This window comes from Seriola lalandi, unplaced genomic scaffold, assembly GCF_002814215.2.
Source record: "Seriola lalandi dorsalis isolate HSWRI2012SDOR001 ecotype SW California unplaced genomic scaffold, Sedor1 jcf7180002054237, whole genome shotgun sequence".
In the NCBI taxonomy this organism is placed as follows: Eukaryota; Metazoa; Chordata; class Actinopteri; order Carangiformes; family Carangidae; genus Seriola; species Seriola lalandi.
In genome coordinates, this window is record NW_019524790.1 from 192522 (window position 1) to 217490 (window position 24969).

Genomic DNA, 24969 nt, shown 5'->3' on the forward strand with positions numbered 1-24969 from the left:
CGCCCAGAAAACCAGGCTGACATATCAGTTTCCTTTGGCCCTTCATGAGGGCCAGGACCTGACCTGTGTGTACCAGTTTGAACATGGGATCATGGAGAAGAGGACTGTTCATGTACCCAGATACTGTGAGTATGACAGAGTTAATAAAATCGTATGAATAAAAGTACACTTCAGTTATTCCAAATGTAAACATTCTCATAAATGCAATCAGAGATCCAAAGATGCATGCTTCATCTGATTTTTCTGCAGATATCTCTGCTGTGAGAGTCCTGAACCACACGACTCCTCTGCAAAACCGCCACAGTGGTGAACCCATCATCCACAGACTAGCTCTCCAGGAAAAACATCGCAACCAGAAGATACTGCTCCAAGTCGAGGGCAATGTACCACAGTACGACCTCCTCTGTAAAAGGTGATGTACCCTCTATAATCTACCACCTCATCGTCTTGAGGAAGCATCTGTACATACATAGTGCTGCACAAAATTCAATAGTCCCACCATCTGAAAGAATACACTCAGCATTAAGAGTGATCATCCTGGAATATAAAAATTGGATTGTTTGTACAACATTAATGCTGGAGGCCATGATTTTGATATGAATTTAAATGAGTAGTTTGACATTTTACATTTACTCATCCACTTTCTTGATGAGAGTTAGATAAGAAGATCAATACCACTCTCATATTTCTCTGCTAAATAAGCTACAGCTAGGAGCTGTTAGCTTAGACTAGCATATAGAATAGAAACGGGGGAAACTGTTAGCCTGGCTCTGTCCAAATGTGGTATAATTCACCTACAAGCACCTTTAAAAATGCTCACAAATGAACACTATGGCTTGCTTGTTTGTTCTGCACAAAAAACAGCATGTAGAAATGTCAGTTTGTGGTTTTATGGGGGTTTATGTGCATCAACCATACAGGCAGGGGAGTGGTACCAATGTTCTCTGCACCTTCCTCGGCAATAAAACAAATAGGCATATTTCCCAAAATGTCAAACTTTTCCTTCAAAGAAACTGACAATTAAAAAGTCACTTGTGTTTCAGGAGTGATGGCTCATTTGTCCACGTGGAAAGGCTTGAAATCGTCTTCCAGTCGGAGCCCACAGAGCAGGATGAAGGCCTATACACCTGCTGGGCATCCTTCTATCACCACACGGCCATGGTCAAGATTCTAGTGGAAGTCATGAGCGAGGACAAACAGTTTGGTAAGTGCCCACCATGTTGTATTTTCCATCGACATTCAGCAAACACAGTGACATGTTTATTCAAGAAATTCTCAATCATACCAACATGCTGAGGTATGTGATCAGTTTCAATATGAGGTTTGCTGAGATGTTTGTCTAATATTTGTGGCTTTTGTCTACTGTGTCTGTGTGTTACGCAGTGCTGGTAGCCCTGAGCTGCATCTCCTCGGCCGCAGCCATTATCGTCATTCTCGTCGTCACTGTCTGGGTGTGCTGGTGAGTTAAATGCCTCCACAGGTGACAGGTTGCAGCTCGGCAGGTAATGTGTCGAAAGGCAAATGAGGGCAACGCTGAGACAAACAGGATGCGTGGATCGTACCCAACTCACCAAAACCCCAGTATCTTGCAGTTATTCATAAACAGGAAGCAATGTGGCTGAAGCAGACAGGTGCTGCTGCCACCGCAGCCCTGCTTGTAGACAGGTAGAAAATGTTCCTTCCGTCAGTTTGAACAACAGATTTATTTTCCAGTTTCCTCCTTGGCCTCTAGAAGTGCTACTTCTGGCAATATCTGCAGTAGACTGCTGTGAGCTATCATCAATACCACAATGCAAAAGCAAAGGTAAAAGGTTCAAAAAGTACACATCTTCGGAAGTTATTAGTATAATGAAATTCAAGCTGCCATTTATCAATGAAATAAATCCACAAATCCATCTCTTAGTCTTATTGCTGCTGGAAAAAAATCAGTGAGTCACTCGTCTTTTACGACTGATGTGGGATATCTGTCACGATCCTCGAAGTGTTTATGGTTTCTGCCTGCAGAAGTTTCCACATTTCCACATTCAATGCCAATTCTTAACTTTTCTCAAGAATGTTTGTCAGGATCAGATCAGACCTCGCTGTGAATAATGTTGCACTGTGCAGCACAACAGTGGTTCAGAGGTTACTTCAATAGGCCTGCCTCTGTGGTCAGAACATTTGGTCAAGGTGCCATTGGTTGACAGAGCCTCTGTCCCATTATCCCTCGCTCCAGTGGGAGGGTCCTGTCAGGCTAATTTGGGAAGGTCACTCACACAGCACACAACAAGCATACACAAGAAAACATGACTCCCCAGGAGAGAAGCTATTTTGGGACTAACGCCAACCCCCTGTCCCTGTCCCATCCAGTGCTGGGGACACGGTTTGACAGCAGCAGGTCTTCATTGAGTTAATATCACCAGGGTCATAATGTACAAAGTGAGCTGCTGCTTCTGACATCAGAGATCAATGATGAGGACTCGGGTCCTCACTCGTCTCTATCTATATTCCTGACGCATAATGCATTCACACCTGCAACTTGTTTAGTCAAATTGACTGTGTCAGATTAAGCCACAGTGTCATCTAGTGGTGATGTTCAGCCCTACAAGTCCCTCGAAACAGGACTATTCAGATGATTAATCCAACTTTTTTTTGTTTATGTTTTACAGCACAATAAATCACAGGACACAATATAAGGTGTGTTTAAATTATGTTTTCCCTCAGAAATATGTTCAGAAATCCTCACTTTGAGATCACCTTGGCTTCTCTGGTTTTGCTCACTGTTATTGCAAGTTAACAACTTCTGGTCCTCTTTCTTCTATCCTTCTCTCTTGCTGATGCAACACTCTCTAAAACCCAGAAGAAGGAGTCTCTCTCAGCCTTGACAACTCTGATGCAGGAGCCCGGCTCTCCTCATTTCAAGAAGCCAGCTGTGACGGAAAAAGACAGTAAGGAATATGCTCAACTGATCAGTTACTCCATAGTCATTGATGTGAAGAGCACGGTGTGAAGATAAAGGGGCTTCGCGGGGCTTTACATTGCACACAATCTAGTCATGAAGGCTTACTGGCACCGCAGCACGAGTTATGATTTCTGTGACTGTAGCATTTAAAGTAGAAGGATCCACTGTTTATGTACTGGAGCATCAGTTGTTTTCAATTTTTTTTTACTTTTGATTGATTGGCATTAATGATTTTAAATGCATTATTTCTGCACTTTTTAACCTTACTTGAATTTTGTTTTTATGCACATTGTATTCTAAGGTTTTTTGTCAATAAAGTCAACCAAATACATTTTTTTCCACTTTGCTGTTTTGTGTCATTTGTAACCATATTGTACCACAACAAACGCATTTCTAGATACAGCAGAGGTGACTGACAGACGTGGCTGTGACTTTGCTCACCATCTGGCCTTGTGGTGTCTTTGGTTGACTACATTAGTCAGGACATCTGCTGTGACAACAGGAGTAATTCTATAAATAAACTATCTTACAGTATATGATGCAGATGCAGACAGACTGAACTCACTTCCCACATTAGGTTGCAGTGTTGTTGCTCCCTCTTGTGGCAACTGATTATGCATGCAACTGAGTGAATCAGGTATTAGTCACCACACTAATAATTTCAGTTTCATTTGGAGTTTTTCCTTTGGAAATTCTCTACCATCTCTCTGCCTTTACAGTTTCTCAAGTTAATTATTTTTATTTAATAATAATATCAAAGCTAAAGTGCCACACCAATCACTCATTACTGGATAAAACTAAGTACAAATTGTTAGACACAGACACACCAGAGAGAATCATTTTGCAAACTTTGTATTTTGCATCATTAACATCACATATTTTTAAAGACTTGTCAGGGTTTTCTTCCATACAACAATCTTAACCTGTACATGACTTGCCCTCTTATGAAAAGTTAGCAGGGCATACCCAGTGTGCCATGTATGTAGATTTCACCTTTAACTTATACCTTTTAACTTATAGGGCGAGTTCTTTCTCTGATTAGAACTAACCACTAACCTCAGTGGTGTCTGCTTACAAAGCGAACCTACATGCACCTAGATACTGATGGCACATAATCAAATTCAATTGTAAAAACTGTATTTAAAAAAAAGAAATTATGTACATATGCTGCACATAATTCAACTATATTGAAATATATGAACAAACATGTATCAAAAGTCTATGATACATTTAAATAAAAGCGCACAACCTTGTGCTGCTTTAAAAAAATAATAGATTCCATTGATAAACTGATCAACAGAAAAAAATATGTGTGAAAAATGATTCACACTTTTATGTAGTTCTCTAACGCCCTCATCTTTTCTTGTACACACAAGGCTTCAACTCAAGTCCAAATTTCTTAACATTTTCCGGAGCATCTCCCGTCTTCATAAAGTCAAAGGAGTAGAAATGAGTATTCTCTGTATCCTAAAGAAAGAAAAAAAAAGAGACAAAACAGCAGTCATTCTTTGCATTCAATCAGTCTGTGGGTGGATGGATTATGTCCTGCTAACTTCAGTAACTTAGCTACTGGCCATCATTTGGTTAAAGTCTTGCTCAGTTTGAGCTGTTTACATGATGTTCATCTACCTTCAGTACATTTAACTCTCTCTCTTTTGCCAACAATAAACCAGTTCTCTAAATATTCTGTTCTACATGAGGTTTCCTGCCTGACAACCACATGCTATAAATAATGAAAGGAACCATCTTTGAACAGACTTCTCAAAAGGAAAAGGAAATTATGATACCTGTACTCACAGTAAACATTGTTGTTTAATTTTATACTTTTAGTTAGGTTGCAAACACATGCCGGGTTATCCCTTTGCTTAATAAGGGTTGAGGGTTAATATGAGCTTACTACTGAATTTTAAAAGATCATCAGTTTACTGATGTCATCTTGTTTGTTGCCTCACCTTGGAAACCATTTTGAATCCCAGATTTGCCAGCGCAGCGATGAAGTTCCGCACGTTGTCGAATCTACTTGCCACTTCTGCTATTTTAAGCACACCGCTGCAATAATTAATTAATTAATTAATTTGTGCAAAAGAGTTGGGCAGACATAAAGATGAACTAAACTAAAGATGCATTCTCTGAATCGATACTACATCTTTTACCTCATCTTTAAGACTCGATTGGCCTCTGCTAAGAAATCTGCCAGGTTGGTTCCCATGAGTGAAAGGCAGAAGACGGCGATGTCCACAGAGCGGTCGCGAAGCGGGACCTGCACAGACAGAATGGGTTCTGCTTTAAAACAATCACAGAGGAAATGTACATTAATTAGCAAAAAGAAAAATGTCAAAGACCCCCACTCACGTTGGCCATGTCACAGACTGTAACCAGCTCACAGGCCGCCGCCAGATCGAAGCTGTGCACCTTGTTCTTTACACTGCGTGCTATTTTACAGTCACCACAACCAAAGTCTGCAACCACTAGAGAGGACGGTCTGAAAAAGGAGCAGATTAGACAGATGAAATCTAAGTCACAATCAGAGACAGAACCAAGGCAGATCTGAAGTTCACAGGACCAAAAATATTTTATCTTCTCCCAAACTGCTTATGTTAACGAGGCCATCTCCTCCTCACAGCAGTTAAATGAAGCATCTGTTAAACAGCCACAGTGCAGCATCCTCTCCTGCATGACCCCTCGCTGTCAAAACATCTTCAGCAGAGTAATGTCAGGTTTGTACTGTTTACAGCAGATAAATTATGTATATAATGGGAGCTTGGGGCCTGCAGCACAATAACCTGCCTCAAGAAGAAATGTGAAGAATGTCTTATTACTCTTAGTCTTTTGGAGATGGAAAGACAAGGTCCTCTTATTAGCCTGGGAAAAGGCTAACGCTAAACAAATGTGTCTTAACTCATAAAGATGCAACTGCATTTATTATATATTGTATTAAATAATGCAAAAATCTACATTTGGTACACCCTGTGGATCAAATGGATCACCACACTCTGTTTTCACACTATGATGATGGATTGTACAGATGTTGAGCTGAGATGATACAGAATCTCCTGCCTTTTCCACAGCTGGGTTCTACAGTACTGCTTTTCTCTTACTCAGGTAATGAATAGAAAATTTAAAAATGGAAAATTCATTCCCAGTCTTACTTTTGCTGTGATAAACTGTGAATTTTGTGATTTGTAATTCATTGTGTGATGGTTTGTCCAGCAAGCATCAATGGAGGTGAGCAAACTAACTGATTTTGTTTTTCAAAATAACTCAACTATGATGTAAAATCACTGTCAGACGTGTGTTTCTTAAATGAGCTGCATGCAGAAAGACACTCAAATCTACTCTTGTATATTTAATAAAATAAACTATCTGGTAACTAGCTTCTGGACCTTTCAACCAGAGCTTACAGTCTTCATCATTGAGCAAGGAGCAGGCTAAAATGTATTCATGTGAACTAAGACTTCGATTTCAAGTTCATTGTATATGGGTTGTACTTTTTATCCCGTGACCCGAGTTCTACTCTTAGGTTACGTGAGGACACCTGGGTCAGTTGCAATTGCTGAAGAAGTCCATGAGCATGTGTTTGAAAGCTCTAAAAAGCTAGCAAGTGGATTTTTGAGCTTAGATATTTTACTATACATACTGTACTTTGATTTGTTACTTTGGTGTTACAGCAATGATAAAGATTTCTCACTTTTGCTGAATGTAAGAGATGATGGCGTCCACTGGATTGGCGGGCCACCTCTGAACCTGTGCAGTGTATCCTTTGTGGTAGACCCAGAAGGCCTGTGGATCCTGCTTAAACATTCGCTTCGCCTCGCCACTGGACGTGCTGTACAAAACCTCATTGATGTAGCGGAAACGCGCCGACTCCAAACGCTGCTCCATGCGGGACCTGAGGGAGGCCGAGCGGTCCGGTTTCACCTCTTCCTCTGGTGCTGGTGGGGGTTCGTCCTTGTGCTCGGCAGGACGCTCCTGTTGCTCTGTTCTCTGGCTGTGGAGCATTCTCCGCAGCTTCTCTCTCTTCAGACTCTGTTCTTTGCTCAGCTCGGGTTTCAGTCTTTTCATGGGTAACTGCTGCTGATCATCTGTGATGTCTGCTTGAGCTTCACATCCAACAGCAGAAGGTTCGGCGCCTTTTTCGACTTTACCACCATTTGTTTTTTTGTCTTTTAACATCTGCTTCTTTTCCTCTTTCAGTGTTTGTATTTCTGATACACAGGATACATCAGTGCCCTCTTCAGTCTCTTTCCTTTTCTGTGGTTTACGTTCTTTCTCCATTTTCTTTTTCTGGGCTGCTGTCTGAGAGATTGTTCCGCTGTTGTTGTTGCTATGTGAATCTGTGTTTACCTCTTCCCTTGGCTTGTGTTCATCTGCAGATTCTGCTTTATTCTCTTCCTCCTCAGGTTTATTCTGGCTGTATTTATTTTTACATTTCCTCTTGTTCTTCATTTTGTTTTTCCACTGCTGTCTGGTCAGTCCCTCCATGTTCATCTTTGCAGAATTTGTCATTCCTTGATCATTTGTTTCGCCTGCAGGTGTTTTTACCTTCGGGGCGCCTTTAAGGAAGAAAGAACACACTTTAATTCAACATTGTTCTGTTTCTGAATCCATTAAATTCTTATGAACACTGTCACATGTGCTGTGCATGAAAATAAAAGTCTTGACTGAGTTAATTACTCACCAGATTTGTTGTCCTTGTTTCTCTTTTTTGCTACAGGTTTTTCCTCCATTATACTCTGATCTAAGTCCCCGTTCTCCTGCTGCTCCTCTGATGTCTCTGCATGTTTTTTCCTCTTCCTTCTCTTCTTCTTTTTCTTGGCATGTGACGGAGCTGCTTCTATCTCACTGTCACTGTCCTGCTGGTGCTCATCGCTCTTCCACTCTGGTACTGATCCCAGTGTCTGCAGGGTCCGCAGGAGGCTCTTCTTACCAACAACCTTGGACTGAGCAGGGAAAGATCATCAGTTTAAATAATTACTCTTTTAACTAAACAATGTGTGGGCTGATGTTGGCCTGCGTAATAATAGCAAGGTTGTGTGAAAATATGCAGAAGACGGTCCAATATTTACAGAGTGTCTGATTTGCAGGGTTTGTTGAAAAGAAAAAAAATGTGTTAATATACAAGTGTATATATCTGGTCCTTTATGTGATATACTGTATGTTCATGCATTCTTGGTTTATTAATTAATTTATTTTTCTATTATTCTATGTAACTGCGGCCCATTAAATCTTTCCATGTCTATCTAAACACCAAGATCAGAAATCATTTAATAAAAAACTTCTTAAACATTATTCTGATAGAAATCTGACTCACTCATTGCCTTGTAATGTGAATTTAGACAACCCAGGTTTAGAGTTGAAACTGTTCATCAATTAATGGATTAGTTATCAATTAGTTCGATAATCAAGTAATTGTTTATTACATTTCAAGCAGAAAAATGTGAAATAATACCAAATATTCCCTCATCTCAGCATCTCAAATTAGAAGATATGCTGCTTTCCTTTGTCATGTGTCACTGTAAACTGAATATCTTTGGGTTTTTGGACATTTGGCTGAACAAGACAAGACATTTGAAGATGTCAAGTTTGGCTTTGCACAGTTGTTACGGGCACTGAGTAATGAGTGATCAATAATGAAAATAATGGTTAGCTGCAGGAGAATAAAGTCTATTTTTTGAATGGCAGTTAGTACTGATATATCACGCCATAATACCAATGATATCTGTTTGCAGCGGGTACACAAACTGGATTTTATTTTACCTTGACATTTGTGTTGTTGGCCGTCTGGGTGTTTTTGAAGACAGTTTTACTCTGGGTTTGAGCGTCTTGTTCGTCGCTCCAGTCTTCATCCTCATTAAACATGTTTCTGTCAGGACTGTAAGGAACACACACATCTGTAAATCACTGCTGGGGATCGGAAGATCCTGCCCTGGTAGTGTTTCATTTTCTGCTGAAAGCGTTAACTCTGCTCATTCAGTTACTCACCAGTCACCGATTCACCAGTCAAACAGCTTGTCCCGTCGGTTGTTTGCATACAAATGTTTTTATCTAATAAACATGTAATTACATTTAATAGGTGAAATACTTTCTTGTCAAAAGTAAAAGCCACGTTGGTTTGTCTCATGTGCGTGAAGGAAGCAAAACAGAAGTGCAGGCGCACGTAGATGATGCAAGCACACCAGAGACTTATGGGAGATGAAGTTTTAGGCGGCGATGTCAGAAACTACAACTATACATGAACCCAAATTTTTTGTCCTTAATCAGGGTTTGTAGGGAACAAAAGAAAATAGTGACAAAAACAAAACCAATGTCTTATTAAATATTTCTTTATAGGCTCTCCCACTTCAAATTCCATTATTAAATAAAACAGATTTCGATGTTATAACACACTAACAAACATACCATAAATTCACACACATAGGTAAACCTAGATACCTCAGGTTTTATTTTTACTTTGTAGTAATATAAGTATGTTTACATAGTATATGTCTTGTTGAATTTAAAGATAATTAGATTTTTTTTTATCACACAAATGGTTTAAAAAAAACGACAAACTGGAAACATTTTCTGTTTTTTCCTGCATTTATGTTTTATCTAACATAAACATAAATAAAGTTTTTAAACCTTAATCCTTGTATTACATCTGTTTCCATTGTAGAGATGACAAATAAACCCATATTTCAACCTGAAAACAAAGTTTGTAAAGAGAGTTTCTATGTTTGAACATATTCACGCTAAAATCCAAAATAACATGCATAATATCACATTATACATTATACTATAGTATAAAATGTGTAGTGTTATAGGGTGGATTTTCCCTTTAGGAAACACACAAAACTGCCACCTGGGCTTTGCCAATGCCTTAAAAAAAATCCTTGTCACTACAATAGTCAAATAGTTCATGAAATTAGAAGTACAATCTTGACACGAAACCTCGTGTTAATAATATCGTTAGGTTTAATTTGCAAGTCAGCACAAAGGCAAAGTAAAGTGAAATTTTGTGATTAATATCTTTTTAATGTTGACGACCTGGTTGTTATACAAATACAATCTCATTAGACCAATTAAAAAACGATAATAATGATGATAAATAAACATGACCTGAGGCGGTGAATATTTTTGACCTCCTGTAGTTCCCCCTGCCGCCTGTAGGGGGTGGGGCGCTCTTTTCCTCCTCTCACGTATGTACGGAGGCGGTGAGGGTGTGGACGTCCTCCTACATTCAATCCACTGGAGATAACTTAACGCTGCTAATAACTCCTGCTCTGTAACTGCATTACACCGGAACAGGCGAACATATCTGGTGAGTTTATTGCTCATTTTTCAGTGGGACCTGCTTAAACTACCAAATTACGTTTTTTAGTGTTATTCTCAGTCATTCAGCTTCAAATGAGTGAGCCAGTCCGCGGCGTCAGGTTAGTTGGTTAGCTTGTTAGCAAAAACCTGGGTCATTTAGTCAACCACAGGATGCTGGTTTATGTATGGAACTAAATACAGTCATTTCTTTTTTATCCTCTGTAATGAAAACACACTGTGATACTGCCCGGGGCTGAAGGGATAACCAGGTAACGAAGCTGGAAACGAGCTGATCCCCTGTGTTAGCCGGATAGCAGTGCAGCTAGTCAGGCTGCTGTTAACTGTTGCCGATAAACTAATTGCTGTGAGTCCAGATTGTTGCGTGTTTATGTGAACTCGATAAACAATGAATGGAAAACAAAGTCAATCTTTAAGTCCCATTTGATTTAAACTGCGGATTTATGTTCTGTTAAGATGGCCTGCAGCTGTAGTATTATCATCATCTACCATAACCTATTCTATTTGAGTTTCTGGCTAATTCAAATATTTGAAATGTATTCCTTCATTCATAGGTGTTGTAATGAGTCTAAACTGTAATCCTACTTCTATGCTTTTTTTTAACACTTTGTCATAATTTGTTGTCTTCAGTAATGTCTTCAATTTCATATTAGTTCAGGCTGTGTGAATTATGAAATGTGGAAGAGTCATTTACATTGCATTTTCTCTTTGCGTTTACTAAGAAGTTGTTTTACACTTGATCAAATTAGGGATGTAAATAACCATTATTTCATATGAATTAGTCTCTTTGGTATATAAAATGTTAGAAATTACAAATTTTTAATTTTATTTTTCTAATGGTTGAAAACCCTAGTATTGTTAGTTTAGTATCACAAAACAGAGGCAAAAATAAAATAAGGAAGTACAGAAATGAACATAATGCTGGATAAAAATATTTTTCTACCATGATGTGCAGGGTGATAGTCATGGCCAAGTGTTGTGAGTCACAATGCTGTAATCAGCATCCACCCAGAATTACAGAGTTGGATAAGATTACACAATACAAAGTTTGTTGGTTGCTTGGCTCTCTTCTTTTTGGATTTATAAAACCGAAGTGTATGCTGGAGTGACAAACCAATACCTGGCTGGAAAAGAAGTGGTACTAAGAGAAAAGTCTTATAACAGAGCAGCATCCCTGTTTGTGTTTCCCTTTTTTCAGGGTTGCTGGAGTGCTGTTGAGCATCTCCGATTGTGTCCCTCACTGTCCCAGATGAGGGACTGATGCTGGCCAGGACTCTCCTGAACCCCTTGGGCCTCCTCTCTCAACTCCTCCAGTTTAGTTCTGCATCTACTCCCACGAGTGCACCATAGGAGAACAACACTCAAGCCAAAATGGATGACATCTTTACGCAGTGCCGGGAAGGCAATGCAGTAGCAGTTCGCTTATGGTTGGACAATACAGAGAATGACCTCAACCAAGGGTGAGCTAAGGTTTATTTATGTATGTATTTCTTGTCAGTGTTAATGGTATCCAGAATTTGCAAATCCAATGGAATAAAAATTTACTGTGTTAAAGTCAAGATTAGCACATAGCACACGCATGACCTCATGTCCAGTAGGCTATTATTGTCATTAAGGATGTGGTGAAAACGTGGCTTGTGGCTTAATTAATTTGTTGTCCTCTTAAACAAAATATCTGTACAGACAGAAGAATCATTTAAAAGTTATTGTCCAGCCTAATAGACTGTAGTTCAGTGTCATTTCTATCTTCATTATTTAGCCAATGGTTACATTTGCACAATTGCACTTGACTTCCACAACATGAATTTGTGATGCTGGAATCAGTGAATCAGAATCCCAAGGCAACATCAGTTACACTACAGTATCATTGCTTACTTTAAATGCTGCAGACTTAGAGCCCGCCTTTTCAGTCCCCAGTGAGATTGTGGCCTGAGATTGAACCCATTTCCTTGTGGGCACATGTTTATGCCTGGAATGCCAGTGGAATAATTCAAAAGCATGATGTTGGACAGGAAACACGCAGTGATGGAAGAGTTAGTTACGCTTTCAGTTGTCACTGCAAAGTCAGGCTCTAAAGAGAGAGAAAAAACCTAGACATCTGTGGGGACGTATTAATGCAAGATTTAGATGTAGAGAGTACTGAGAGCTTCTGTAAGATTCGACATGTTGAGCACAAAAAATATCTGTCTGATATATATAGGTAATCAGTCAATCCTGAGCTTCCTTTGTATCTTTAACTGAGTCTGTGAAGAAAAACTTGGCAGAGCTCGCCTGTCAAATTCTGATGGCCACCCAGGATGATTGTCTTTTGGACTTTTCTGGGTTTTGACCACTGTTATTTGTTTTCAAAGCAAACAAGGACAGAATGAATTAATCCATTTAATTACAATAACTATGTGTACCTTTTTTACCTATGGTACCTTTGGTACATTTATGGTAAGAAGGAAGGCAGAGCACATTAACAACCACTTGAATTGTCTTTTATACTGACTGATTCATTTGCAAAACACTCTGAATATGGAAAGCCCTATTTTTGTTTACTCTGATTACCGTTGAGAAAATTGAACATAGCAACTCTAATTTCAGACCTTGTGATCATGTGAAATGAATCATGATTTTTTTAAGAGAAGTAACTCTGATAACATCCACACACATAATATTCGGTCTTACCTATTCATGTAAGACAGCATATGAAAACACGGTGTTGTTTTCATGCTTTCTGGAGCACAGATGTCTTTAGGAGCATTTTGATTTACTAATTTGTGAATAATTAACTAATAGTTGTCATTTAGTCAGTGTTGTGTTTTTGTTGCAAGGCATTTTTGAAAAAACTCCTCACCTTTATTGCGATCTTATAATTTTCAAAAATAGTTGAATTATAATAATATGCAGTATCCAAGTATCATATCAGAACATGCAGGATGCTGCAGTCAGCTTTTTAAGCCTCTTTCTCTTTTATTTGTTTTAATTCTTTGATCATTGTGAGACTGTATGATTGCATTAAGCCAGTATGGGTACTACATGCATCTCCACATGACTTGTCCATTAGCTGATTACATGTCAAGTTCCCTTTTCTGGTTGATATATCACCCCAGTGGGTGAAACACATTTACTCTTGCCTTTTCATTTCCCTACAGAACTTCTAGTTCTTCCCTTTCTATATTTAAGTAAACCCACAATATCCCCGCCTATCAGATCCTCACTATATTATTTTCTTTACTGCTCATTGATGGTATGTTTACACAGATATAACTCCCACACGAAGAGTAGTAGTGGAATGCTGAATCTCCTTACAAGGAATAACACACAGGCCTTAAGGGAACCATTTACCACCTACCAAAACTGAGAGAGGGGGGGGGGGAGTGTTGTAGTGGGCAGGACTGGAAGAGTTATGTATGACGGGACAGTGAATCTTTGTGTGTGTGTGTGTGTGTGTGTGTCTGTGTGTGTGCGTGTGCGCGTGTGCGTGCGGCTAAATAGTGAATTTTTTTTTTCTCTCTCTTCAAAAGAGGAATGCACAGTAAGCCATAACAGCACATCACCTTCCCCTCCTCCACTGATGTTTCTGGCATTCGTCTCCCAGCGGTATTAGATAGCTCCACTCATTTCCCCTCAACATTTCTTCAAAGTTTACAACAGTTAATTACAACGTTTGAAACTCTCCCTAATGTTGTATAGTCATCATCTCTGTCTTCTCTGAATATGTTTTGTCACTTTAGTAGAGGGTTATATTTCTGTGTTGAAAATCGGCATAGAGCATAATGTGATGGTTTTGAATCACCATTTGGTTTTTAAATTCTAAGTAAATTTAAGTTCTATGTGGAGCTGCTTAATTGATTAGTCTACAGCTGCAACTGACAAGTATTTTCATTCGCAATTAATCTGTTCATATCGTATGTCACAGAGAGAGGCAGGAAATCACCACATTTGAGCAGTTTAGATTTAGATAATATTTGGTGTTTTTGATCATAAAAAGGACTAAAATGCTCTGGTGTTTTCTTTGGCCTATAAGTGTGTAATTGTGGCTTTTATGGTTGTCTGTGTTTAGCCTCCTCATCATATATGTCCAGAAGAAGCCATGTACATGTGTGAATTATAGTTCAAGCAGAACAATTAACTTTTCACGCATGATTGCTACTGACAGTAGGACAGCACTTATTTTAAATGTTGTTGAGGTTGGGAAGCAGCATTATCAGTTTATGTTAATGAGTTCACACAGATTGTCAGGTTTAAATTATGTCTGACACAGCGGGGTTATTACACACGCACCAAATGGAATTTCACTCTGCATACCTTTATCCCACATTTCTACAAGCATGTTGGAAGAACTGATACCCTTTCAAGAAAGTTAGAATCATCATAGAGCTGCAACAAATGGTGGATTAATTGATTGGCTAATTAATTGGCTGCTGTTTTTATAATTGAATCATCATTTAAGTAATTTTTCAGGCACAAACATTTGATGTTTCTAGCTGCTCAAATGTTAAAACTGCCACGTTGTCTTACATTATAGCAAATTGAATATTTTAGAGTTTTGGACAGTTGGTTGAACAAAACAACAACAAAAAACATGGGCATTTTTCTCTGTTTTATAGCAACAATTAATCAAGAAAATAATCAGCAGATTAAGCAATAATGATAATTGTTTGTTGCAGTCTTAGACCAGTCTGAGTTTAGAGTCTGCAGCTGTTGTTTAGTCCAGTGTTGGCTAGCTATTGTCTACAGTTTAGCTGTTGTCAGGCTATACATTATCAGTCTTAATTACCATTTGTATCAGGCATCAGCTATGACGAAAATTGAATTTCGATATGTATCTGAGGATAATATATGCACAGATACATGGTGTATCCCTCTGGGGTACAGCAGTTGTAGTTATAATAGATATTGGTGGTGATTCTAGCCCACTGTAGCTTAAATTCTGCTCTTCTCATGTATGTCCTCCATGATTGTAGAGACTTGACTTGAGAAAAGAACTCTTACAGAGGTTAGTTTCTCAACGTTTAAACATTGTTGCCTCAGCCACTTTAATGACAGCAGAAGTTACAGTCCTACTTCTTGTGTACAAAGTCTTGGGAAATTTGTTTATTCAACTTCTGTGGATGTTCTTTTCATTTACTTGAATGTTTCTGTGAATTTTTTGTCCCTCGGCTGAGGTTTGTTACATGACCTGGCGAGGATGTCGGGCCAGAGACATACAGGGTGCAGACAGGGGCTCTTCCTTGGGCTTTTCCGTCTGCTAAACTGAGCTGTGTTGGCAGGTGGAAGTGCCTGAAATAAATTACCACAGCCAGAGTGGAGGGGGTGAGCAGAAGAAAACCCTGGCACTTGAACTGCCTTTGGGTTGTGAGGATGAAGCTTGCTTAAAGGGAAGATCAGTCTGGAAAAAAGTGAATAGAAAATACACACTGAGCCTCACTTGCTGTCACCACTTAAGTACATTTTTAGCGATTTTAGGTGGAGTGGGGCCCTTTTTAATTAAGTTATGCTAAACTAGTTTAGCTTTGCTTTTTTTCCAGTCTGTAGTAAAATGGGTCATGTATTGTGTGAGTTGATTATTGTACTGCATCCTGTAAAATTGGGCTGTTGCACATGGGCACACAAAATTGCTGAAACAATACGTTTTCTATCCCCATTACAAATTTACTGGTGTTACAGTAGTTTTGACACCTCATTACACAGAGTCCAAGGTGGCATCTTCAAATGTCTTATTTTGTCCAACCAACACACCAGAGCTCAAATGTAAGTCAGTTAGCAATGATGTATAACAGAGAGAAGCAGCACATCTTCACTTTGAAGAAGCTGGGACCAGACAAAACTGTAGCTTCTCATTGATAAGAGGTAAACGATTAATTAACTATACAAATAGCTGCAGTTTATTTTCATGCTGATTGACTCCTGAACCAATTTAACATTTCAGCTTGTCATTTGTAAATAGTGAATCTAAGATCATACAGATAAACAGGATTGATATTTCTGTTCATGTGGGCATTCTTGCTTCTAACGATTATGGCCATTAAGTTTGTCATAAGTCCACCTCCTCCCCTTAACAGACTCAAGCTTAACACAGAAAACAAATAAAATCATGGATGTGAGCCTGCAGGGAGTTTTTCTCTCATAAGCTTAGGCTAATTAGTTTTTAGGATTTGGCCTTTTGGGCTGAGAGGAAATTGCACAGGGAGCAGATCTGGTGTGACTGCAGCAGGTCACCCAGATGCACAGATAGATGTGTGTTGTGGGACTGAGGGTCTCTGTGGGGCTCTTGGTGCTGTTTTGAGCCGAGCTCTGCAGGACATGTGAATACAAGCCAGTGAATTGATGGTGGTGGTGGTGGAGGAGCAGACGGTTCAAATTCCTGCAGATTCATAATACTCCCTCAGTTCTCAGATTGCATTATTTTGCTGTCTCCCTACTCTACTATAATTTCAGAATACGGGCATAACTTTACTGACAGGAGGATTGTGCAGTGTCTTTGCCCAAACAGTGAAGCACACATGGAAAATGAATGTGTGTGGAAAGTGGTGTTTATCAGCAGCACAGTCCAGCTGGTTTAGTGTAACTCTGAGGGAGAGGATGGAGTTGAATGAGAAGATAATGGAGTGGAGACATGATCACACACAGCAGCTGGAGTGTATGTGGGTGAAGCACTGCTGACGGAAGTCTCACTGGCCCTTATAAGGACGGTAGCAAACACTCAGCCTACTGTTTTTTGTTTTTTTCCTTTCAGCCATTTCCTGATTGTCACTCAGCTCTTGCTGTGTCTTAATCTCTCATTCTTTATCTCTTTTTCTCTGAGGAGGTACACCATTAGTCACTCTGTCATGTAATCGAGGCCACTGTCCTACATGTGTCAGTGCCAGTGCCAGTGTCACTGAGACAAAGAGGAATGATGAGTGCCAGGGGCCTTTTAGCTGTTGTCTCAGTGTGAGTTGCATCACTTCCCTTTTTAAAGGAAGAAAATGACAGAAGCATAAATGAAATTCTTGATAATGTGCTTCCACAGCTCAGTGGGCAACAACAGCTTTGAATTGCCAAAACAACTTAATTCTGTAGTGCTGTTGAATTGTATTGCGTTATACTGAGAGTTATTTCTAATATTCAATCTCTACTTATTAATAAAACAAACAAAATATTATAAATACTTCTTAGGAGTAGGGCTGTCCCAAACGATTATTCTTTAAACGATTAATCTAGCGATTATTTTTTCGATTATTCGACTAATCTAACGATTATTTTTTTTATTAACCTAACAGTAATTTTATTGCAATTAAGTTTTGCTTCCATCTTGACTCGCTGCACCAGGGTGTTGTGTGCTCGTGCATGACTGTCATGCTAGAGTGATATGCCAGATGCACTTTGCAGAGTCTGCAGACTACCGCACTGTTGGTGTCAAGATTTAAGTATTCCCAAACTTTGGAGGACCGTGTGCGAGCCTTTTTTGCCGTGTGTTGCTCCACACGCTCCGTCGTACTGCTGGTAGACGCCGCCATGTTGTTCAAATAGATTACACAGACGCAAATCATTCACGTAGTCAATGACTTCAATTACGTCACCACGTTGTCCCAGTCCTTGCGCTGCGCTTGTATCCCGTAAAACCAAAGACGATGGATATAAACGGTCCCATTAGAAAGTTCCGGTTTTGTTCTATGAACATTTACCCTGTGTGGTTTTACACAACGCGTCGACACTAAAATTCCACGTCGAATAATTTTTATAATCGACGACGTCGATTACGTCGGATAATCGTCCCAGCCCTACTTAGGAGTACATAGTATGATTCAACAGCTCTATAAGTGTCAGTGCCATAATAAGGAGTGGGAGGATTTACCGCAGGGCTGTTGTGTTGTGAAGTCTTAGGAACCGAACTGTCTAAAGGGCAGAAAGACGAAGCAAACCCTCATATGAATGCAGAGGATCTACAGGAAAGTTTAGATGACACAGGATTGGTGGTGCACCATTCCACTGTGCAGCGTTGATGCACAAACAGGATCTGATCACAAAAGTCAGCACCCTAAGGCACAGCAACATCTGGATAAGCCAGAGCTATTTTGGAAACGAGTGCTGTGGACAGATATTTGGGAAGAAAGTCCAGTATTTTATAAAAAGAGAAAAGAACACCATACTAAGTTAACAAGGACTGACTTAGGTTGTCCCCAGACCTTTGCACATGCCACAGTTACTGTTAAACATTTAAACAAAAGGCATTATCATTTGAAGAACAGCTCAATTCTTAATGTCTGTTTTCAGCAGGGGTTCGATTTACTTCTTTTCACTTCAAAAATCAGTTTAATATGTCGTTTGCCAAGGGGTGCCCAAATCTCTGCGTCCAACTATATTGTTTATGATGACCATCCTTTTCTTCTCTGGAATGCACACTTGTTGTCTTTTATTCATTAATTTTTTGAAAAGTGATATTTTGATTGACAAAGCAAAAACACATCCGTTCCAGAATATACTCTCAGTCTGTACCACTTGGCCTTGTGCCTGTTTTACCACAGAGCTGTTTGCAGGGAAAAACTTAATGTAGATAACTTGGGGCTGAATTTTCTCGTATACTTTTCTCTCCCTGGGGTCGTACTTAGTAACATTTCCTGTCTCTCCTGCAGTTATTCCAAGTCCTTGCTATGTTGAAGGTTTTAGTGGAGCCTGTGCTGAATGTGAATTCTCCTCTATTGCTGTAGAGATGACCACGGCTTCAGCCCTCTCCACTGGGCATGCAGGGAAGGCCGCTCCAGCGTGGTGGACATGCTCATCATGAGAGGAGCTCGCATTAACGTCATGAACCGTGGAGACGACACGCCTCTGCACCTGGCCTCCAGCCATGGACATCGAGAAATTGTGGGAAAGGTGAGGTTCATGTAAACACTGGCGTACAGCTAGAAAGAGGGTTCCTTCCTGGTTCCTGTATCTCCACAGTAAAAGTCTTTTTAGATGATTGCCACAATATAAATGAACTCTCTGTCATTACAGCATGACTGATAATCCAACTATGGTATATATTTCTGAGTTGCAATATATGATTCAAACCAATATTTGTTTGAATGACCAAAATGTTGATGTATCTCTTTAAGTTTGACTCATAAACAGAGAATATTATGAAACTTAAAATGTCGTCACCGAGCAGCGATTAGAAAAACAAAGGTCTTGTCTGTTCTTGCAGTCCTGCCATCAGCAATTTTAAACTAAAGGGAGGGCTCATCAGTTTTGTCAGTGTCAAGGGAAAATGTAATGTTATAATGGCTGCAGCTATGATTATAAAACCTGCTTACCTGCTGCTTATTAAGAGTAGAACAGATTTATGATATGAAAGAGGTGGTGATTTTCCTCAAAATGTTTTAATCCTTGTATTTATTCGGGGACAGTCAATTTGGCTACTTGCTAATTTCCTAAACGGACTGTACAGTTGGGCAACTGCATCAGCTGCATGTCAAATCTATGGCTGATTGTTGTTATATGCTGATTGTTTCTCCAAAATAAGTAATAGATAAGTAATACATTGATTCAACAATCAGTCAGTAGCTCCAGTACAAGGAGCTGGTTCAGACTATCATTCCCTGATAGTCTGTGTCTGTACAAGCGCCTATGCAGCATAAGAAAACTCACCTGCAGCACTCCTCTTAGAGTCTTTTTAAGAGACATCTCGTGGCTATACGTCCTGTTTAAAGGTTTGTAATCCACTGGTTTACTTTTGGAGATGCAACAGTTGACATGTGAAAGTCCAGGTGGTTGTACATATTTAATGTCGATTTTGTAAAGCATCTCTAGCTGGTGAAATAAAGAAACACAAAGCGACTGCTCTATAATTGTATTTATTGAAAAGCATTAATGTCAGGCCATGAAAGAAATACAAAGTTAATCTGCATGTCAGTGTTGTGCACAGTACTGTTGCCATAATGTGAGGCTTCTGCTGCAGGGTGTCTGATTTAGAATAGCTGTCAGGCAGCTATTGAGTTTAATATTAGTCATGTCTCAATACCCCTGGTATGTGTCCACAGGCAAGACACACTCCCATGATTTTTCTTGGCAACATTAACAGTCATCCCTGTATACAGCCCAAACAAGATCTGACCAGCTTTGTTTTGCACATAATCCTTTGTTTCTCTTTCTTTTAGCTGATCCAGTGCAAAGCGGACACAAATGCAGCCAATGAACACGGGAACACACCACTGCATTACGCCTGCTTCTGGGGCCAAGACCAAGTGGCTGAGGTTAGTGCGCCCCCTGCTGGTGTTAGAGAAGAGGCTTATCTATTCATGTGTCACTTCCCATCATGATAACTGTTAGGAAATGTCACTGAGACCACTCCTTACTCTTTCCCAGGACCTTGTGACTAATGGGGCTCAGGTGAGCATCTGTAACAAATATGGGGAAACTCCCATGGACAAAGCCAAACCTCACCTGCGTGAACTCCTCCGAGGTATAACTGCCCATTACAGCTGATTATTCCACTAGTTTCAAATGCATCTTAGTAGCAACCATTCTTGTCTCTGTTTTGTTGCTCTATGTTGATTTTTCTCATTTCTCCACCCGCCAGAAAAGGCTGAGAAATTGGGTCAGAACTTGACTAAAATTCCCTTCAAGGACTCGTTCTGGAAAGGCACCACCAGAACTCGACCCCGTGAGTCTCACAGCTTTTCTGTCAGTGTAGTGCTGTGCTAAATTTCACATGAATAATGCGGCTTTTGTCTGAACTTCAAACTGTCACTTAAATTTGTCTCCATCTTGTGTTTTTAGGCAATGGTACTTTGAATAAACATGCAGGCATTGACTTCAAACAGCTTTCTCTCCTCGCTAAAATAAACGAGAACCAGTCGGGAGAGGTACTTTATATTCTTGTCTTCACTGTTTTATTGTGCTGAATATTCATGCAGAACTGCTAATGATCAGTTAAAGGTACACGTCCTTCACTCCACTTCTTCTGTATTTATTTCGTCTCTAGCTGTGGCAAGGACGCTGGCAAGGAAATGAAATTGTTGTTAAGTTGCTAAAGATTCGTGACTGGACCACAAGGAAAAGCAGAGACTTCAATGAGGAATATCCCAAACTCAGGTTATTATTGAATCGTGTCTTTATTACAACCCTCTGCTCTGTGCTGTTGTTGTCACTCATTTGTCTGTTTGCATTGTGCTGATCCAAACTTTATGTATTTTTTATTTTATTTTGGGGGGTGTTGCATCGCACATGAGCCGTCTGTTTATGTCAAATCCTCTGTGGTTTTGCCTCTTTCTGTCCGTCTGTCTCTCTCCCGTGTCCCTCCCTCTTGGGCTCCATCCCAGGATATTTTCCCACCCGAATGTCCTACCCATGTTGGGAGCATGTCAGTCTCCTCCCGCCCCTCACCCCATCATCATCACACACTGGATGCCTTATGGCTCCCTCTACAACGTGCTGCATGAAGGCACCAGTGAGTACTTCTACTCGGGTCACAAAGTCCGTACTTGTCACCAGTTCTGGTGGTTTGCAGGGATTTGTGATTTATTGCACTTAAGCATTTGTCATTATGTTGCCATCACTTTCTGTACAGAAGGAATTTGACTGTCAACCTGTTACGTGGTGAAAGTCCAAATAGCTGAAACCAGTTGTTGTGTGTTCCTCATCCTACTGTCAGACTTTGTGGTGGACCAGACACAGGCGGTGAAGTTTGCGCTGGACATTGCTTGTGGAATGGCTTTCTTACACACACTTGAACCCATGATCCCTCGCCACTATCTCAACAGCAAGAGTGTTATGGTAAGAAGAAGTTGTGATATCAGCATTGCTTTCTCAATCAGAATTACCCACTTGTTGTAATTAAATGACCTATTAAAAGACAACTATGTTGCCCCAGAAAACTGGACAAGTAGAAAGTGATGTCTGTTACACTTTAAAGTGACATCTCACTCGGTGTTCCTCATTTCCACAGATAGATGAAGACATGACAGCCAGGATCAGCATGGCAGACGTCAAGTTCTCCTTCCAGTGTCCTGGCAGGATGTACTCTCCTGCATGGGTAGCCCCAGAGGGTAGGCATCACTCATACAGCACAGATCTAAAGTGACAACTGAAGCCACACAAGCTTGAGCGTGAAAAATAGATGCAGGGAACTCGAGACTGTCTCTGAGCCAAATGTAATCTACAGCTGATTTCCCCTTGAGATACAGTGAAATCCAAGCAAGATGGAAACATAAACTGGTTATAAAACAGGAAAGAAAATAAACAGGGGACTTTTGCAGCACTGAGGTTTTAATTTTACAGAAGGGGCATATGGAGCATGGTGGCTGTGGCTGCATGGGATGCAGGAGAGATGTTGCCGTTAGTTACCATAGAAACAGCCTACATACAGTATAGTTATAGTGGGTAGTGAGCCATGAAATTGAGAGCACAAAGAGCGTTGCTGGTGATAAGGTACAAATGCGCAGATGTGGCGGAGGTGAAGAATCTTAATAGGCCTTATCTTCAGCAAGGATGTCTTTGTATCATTTACACCCTGTAAATAACAGATGGAAAGAGCATGTGTTTAACAATCTAAGTGAATGATAGTTCAGGTATTATTAGTATTGTAGTCTATGAACAAAAAAAAGGCTAGTTCCAGCCTGAGTTAAATATATTTAAATAATACACCACTTTAATGTAGAACTTCTATTTCTGCACTTTGGCCTAAAAGTTTGTATCTTTCCACATCCAATGAGCACACATGTAAGTGTTATCTATATACTCAGCTGAGCTTGGATAGGAGAGCTTTTTGCTGAGAGTAGAGGGAGACGGTGTCTGTTGTGTGTTTCACTTGTTGCTTTTTGTGGTGCACAGCCCTGCAGAAGAAGCCAGAGGATATCAACCGTCGGTCAGCGGACATGTGGAGCTTTGCTATCCTGCTTTGGGAGCTGGTGACCAGAGAGGTTCCCTTTGCTGACCTATCTAACATGGAAATAGGCATGAAGGTCGATAGAACCGCAACGTTTCATTAATTCAGGGATATCTGTCTAGTGGTTTGACAGTATCTAATGTCTGTCTGTTTTGGCCTTCAGGTTGCCTTGGAGGGTTTGAGGCCCACTATCCCTCCCGGCATCTCACCCCACATTTGCAAGCTCATGAAGATATGCATGAACGAAGACCCAGCTAAGAGGCCTAAATTTGACATGATTGTGCCAATTCTGGAAAAAATGCAGGACAAGTGAGAAACTTCTTCTGCCCTCCCCTGTACTGAACCGACGAATTACTGGATATCTTCCCCCAGAGATCACTCTGATACTGTGGTGTGGTGCTTGCCAGTATTGCCTTAAACTTTTCACTCTACCGCTGCATTCAACGCCACTGTAGCTTCTGCTTCTGAAATGAATCCAGCAGCAGTCAATTCTTTTTATATTGTTTTTGTTTTCTTTTTTCAATGTGATATCAATTTTTTTTTAAGTGTCTTCATCTTGGTCACTGATCGGCTGATACTGTCTGCGCAGGAACTTAATATTGACTGTTCATCCTCTAAACTGTAATCATGTGGACAATCTTCTTTAAGCGACTGAATAACTTGTGGAGGTCAGCATGACAGTCTGCAGCATCGCTTCATGTGGATCTAAGGCCTTACTCTAATATGGAGTTTTAAAAAGTCACCCTACAAGGTAACTGCTCCGTTTTATAATAAAAGATATAACATATTAACCCAAAGCTTGTCTTGTGGGAAAAGGTTTATGTTTGTTGTCAGCAACAAACTATGTAACAGGGCAAGCATGACAAATGTCTGAAACTAAGCATTTAAACATGAGATTAATGAGAAAATGTATATGAATGAGGGCTGCCTGCAAGAGTGCGTACAGTAGCAGGGCTGTGCCATTCAGCTTGGCTGTGTAGTGATGCGTAGAGCTTGGCCTGTCTTGAGCATTGGTCCCTGACTGTATCCTGTACAAAACTGGCCATACAAACCTTTTGTTTTTTTTTTCAGTGCAGCAAAAATGTTGATGTTGATTATTGCAGTTATTATGGGAAGATTTCTTTCAAGATGCTTTGCAAGATTGCTGATTTTAACTAGATTACTTGAATTTACTGGTGTAATCTAGTTAATTTTCAGTATTTTCCCTTCAAAACAGTTTTATTATGATTTAAATTCGGCTATCTGTACTATTGAACAAAGAGTATAGTCAGCGTCTGTTTCACGATGTCGCAAAGTGTTTGCGTTTCACTCAAGTGTTATTTTCATTTTGAATACATGTTGTATCAGAAAATGAATAATGCAACCACGACTAATTAATCCATGGATATGTTAGCTACAGGTATAGTTTGTTTTGTTTTCGAGCATGGAGACCGCCTTTCCTCCATGGAGACCTCCTGATGGCTACATCAGAAGCTGCTGCCAACATAAGGTGACTGGGACATTAAGGGGTGGTATTAACATCCTGTTAACTGTTCTATTGTTTTCTCACTTGATTTTATTATTTTGGGCCTCAAGGTGACTTCTGACTTTATATCAATCTCATGGATTGTTCTTTCTTCTACTTGCATTGTTTCCGTGCCTCCACCAGCTTGCTTGTTTGTGCTGAATCACAGGTTGAAGCCAAAATCAAGAATGACTTATACAAATGTATGTATTTATATATATAAGTATATTAAAAAGGAAAAGTATGGGAAATTTGAATGTGTGGATTCATAATGGGAATTTAACATTATTGGGCAGTTTGGGAAACATGTCATATAGACTTTCTCTATTTAGCTCAATGTTGAATTGTGTTTGTGTTTGTGGTGTTTTTGTAGGG

The 24969-nt window shown here is 39.9% G+C and overlaps 3 protein-coding genes across 3 annotated transcripts in view; 2 read left to right on the forward strand and 1 right to left on the reverse strand.

The window, feature by feature from the left end:
* LOC111653641 (uncharacterized) overlaps nt 1-3282 on the forward strand; it is a 10838-nt gene extending 7556 nt beyond the window's left edge. The window contains exons 8-13 of the mRNA XM_023404266.2: nt 8-125; nt 250-412; nt 1044-1204; nt 1384-1459; nt 2649-2676; nt 2840-3282. Coding sequence (XP_023260034.2) covers nt 8-125; nt 250-412; nt 1044-1204; nt 1384-1459; nt 2649-2676; nt 2840-2989 — 696 coding nt within the window. The 3' untranslated portion in view covers nt 2990-3282. The remainder of the gene's footprint in view (nt 1-7; nt 126-249; nt 413-1043; nt 1205-1383; nt 1460-2648; nt 2677-2839) is intronic.
* Nucleotides 3283-3777: 495 nt separating this feature from the next.
* rrp8 (ribosomal RNA processing 8) lies at nt 3778-9083 on the reverse strand. The gene is made up of 8 exons (XM_023404274.2): nt 8924-9083; nt 8699-8813; nt 7620-7881; nt 6630-7494; nt 5294-5423; nt 5095-5201; nt 4894-4990; nt 3778-4408 (listed from the first exon to the last, which is right to left on the reverse strand). Exons 2-8 carry the CDS (start codon nt 8798-8800, stop codon nt 4295-4297), a joined length of 1677 nt encoding a protein of 558 aa, XP_023260042.1. The 5' UTR covers nt 8801-8813; nt 8924-9083; the 3' UTR covers nt 3778-4294.
* A 1033-nt stretch (nt 9084-10116) lies between these two features.
* Nucleotides 10117-24845, forward strand: LOC111653646 (scaffold protein ILK). Its single transcript, XM_023404275.2, has 13 exons — nt 10117-10241; nt 11451-11712; nt 18931-19096; nt 20362-20457; nt 20570-20666; nt 20784-20867; nt 20984-21069; nt 21189-21298; nt 21526-21653; nt 21858-21979; nt 22152-22251; nt 23036-23166; nt 23254-24845. The coding sequence occupies exons 2-13, from the start codon at nt 11624-11626 to the stop codon at nt 23401-23403; spliced, it is 1359 nt and encodes a 452-aa protein (XP_023260043.1). The 5' UTR covers nt 10117-10241; nt 11451-11623; the 3' UTR covers nt 23404-24845.
* Nucleotides 24846-24969: the final 124 nt, after the last annotated feature.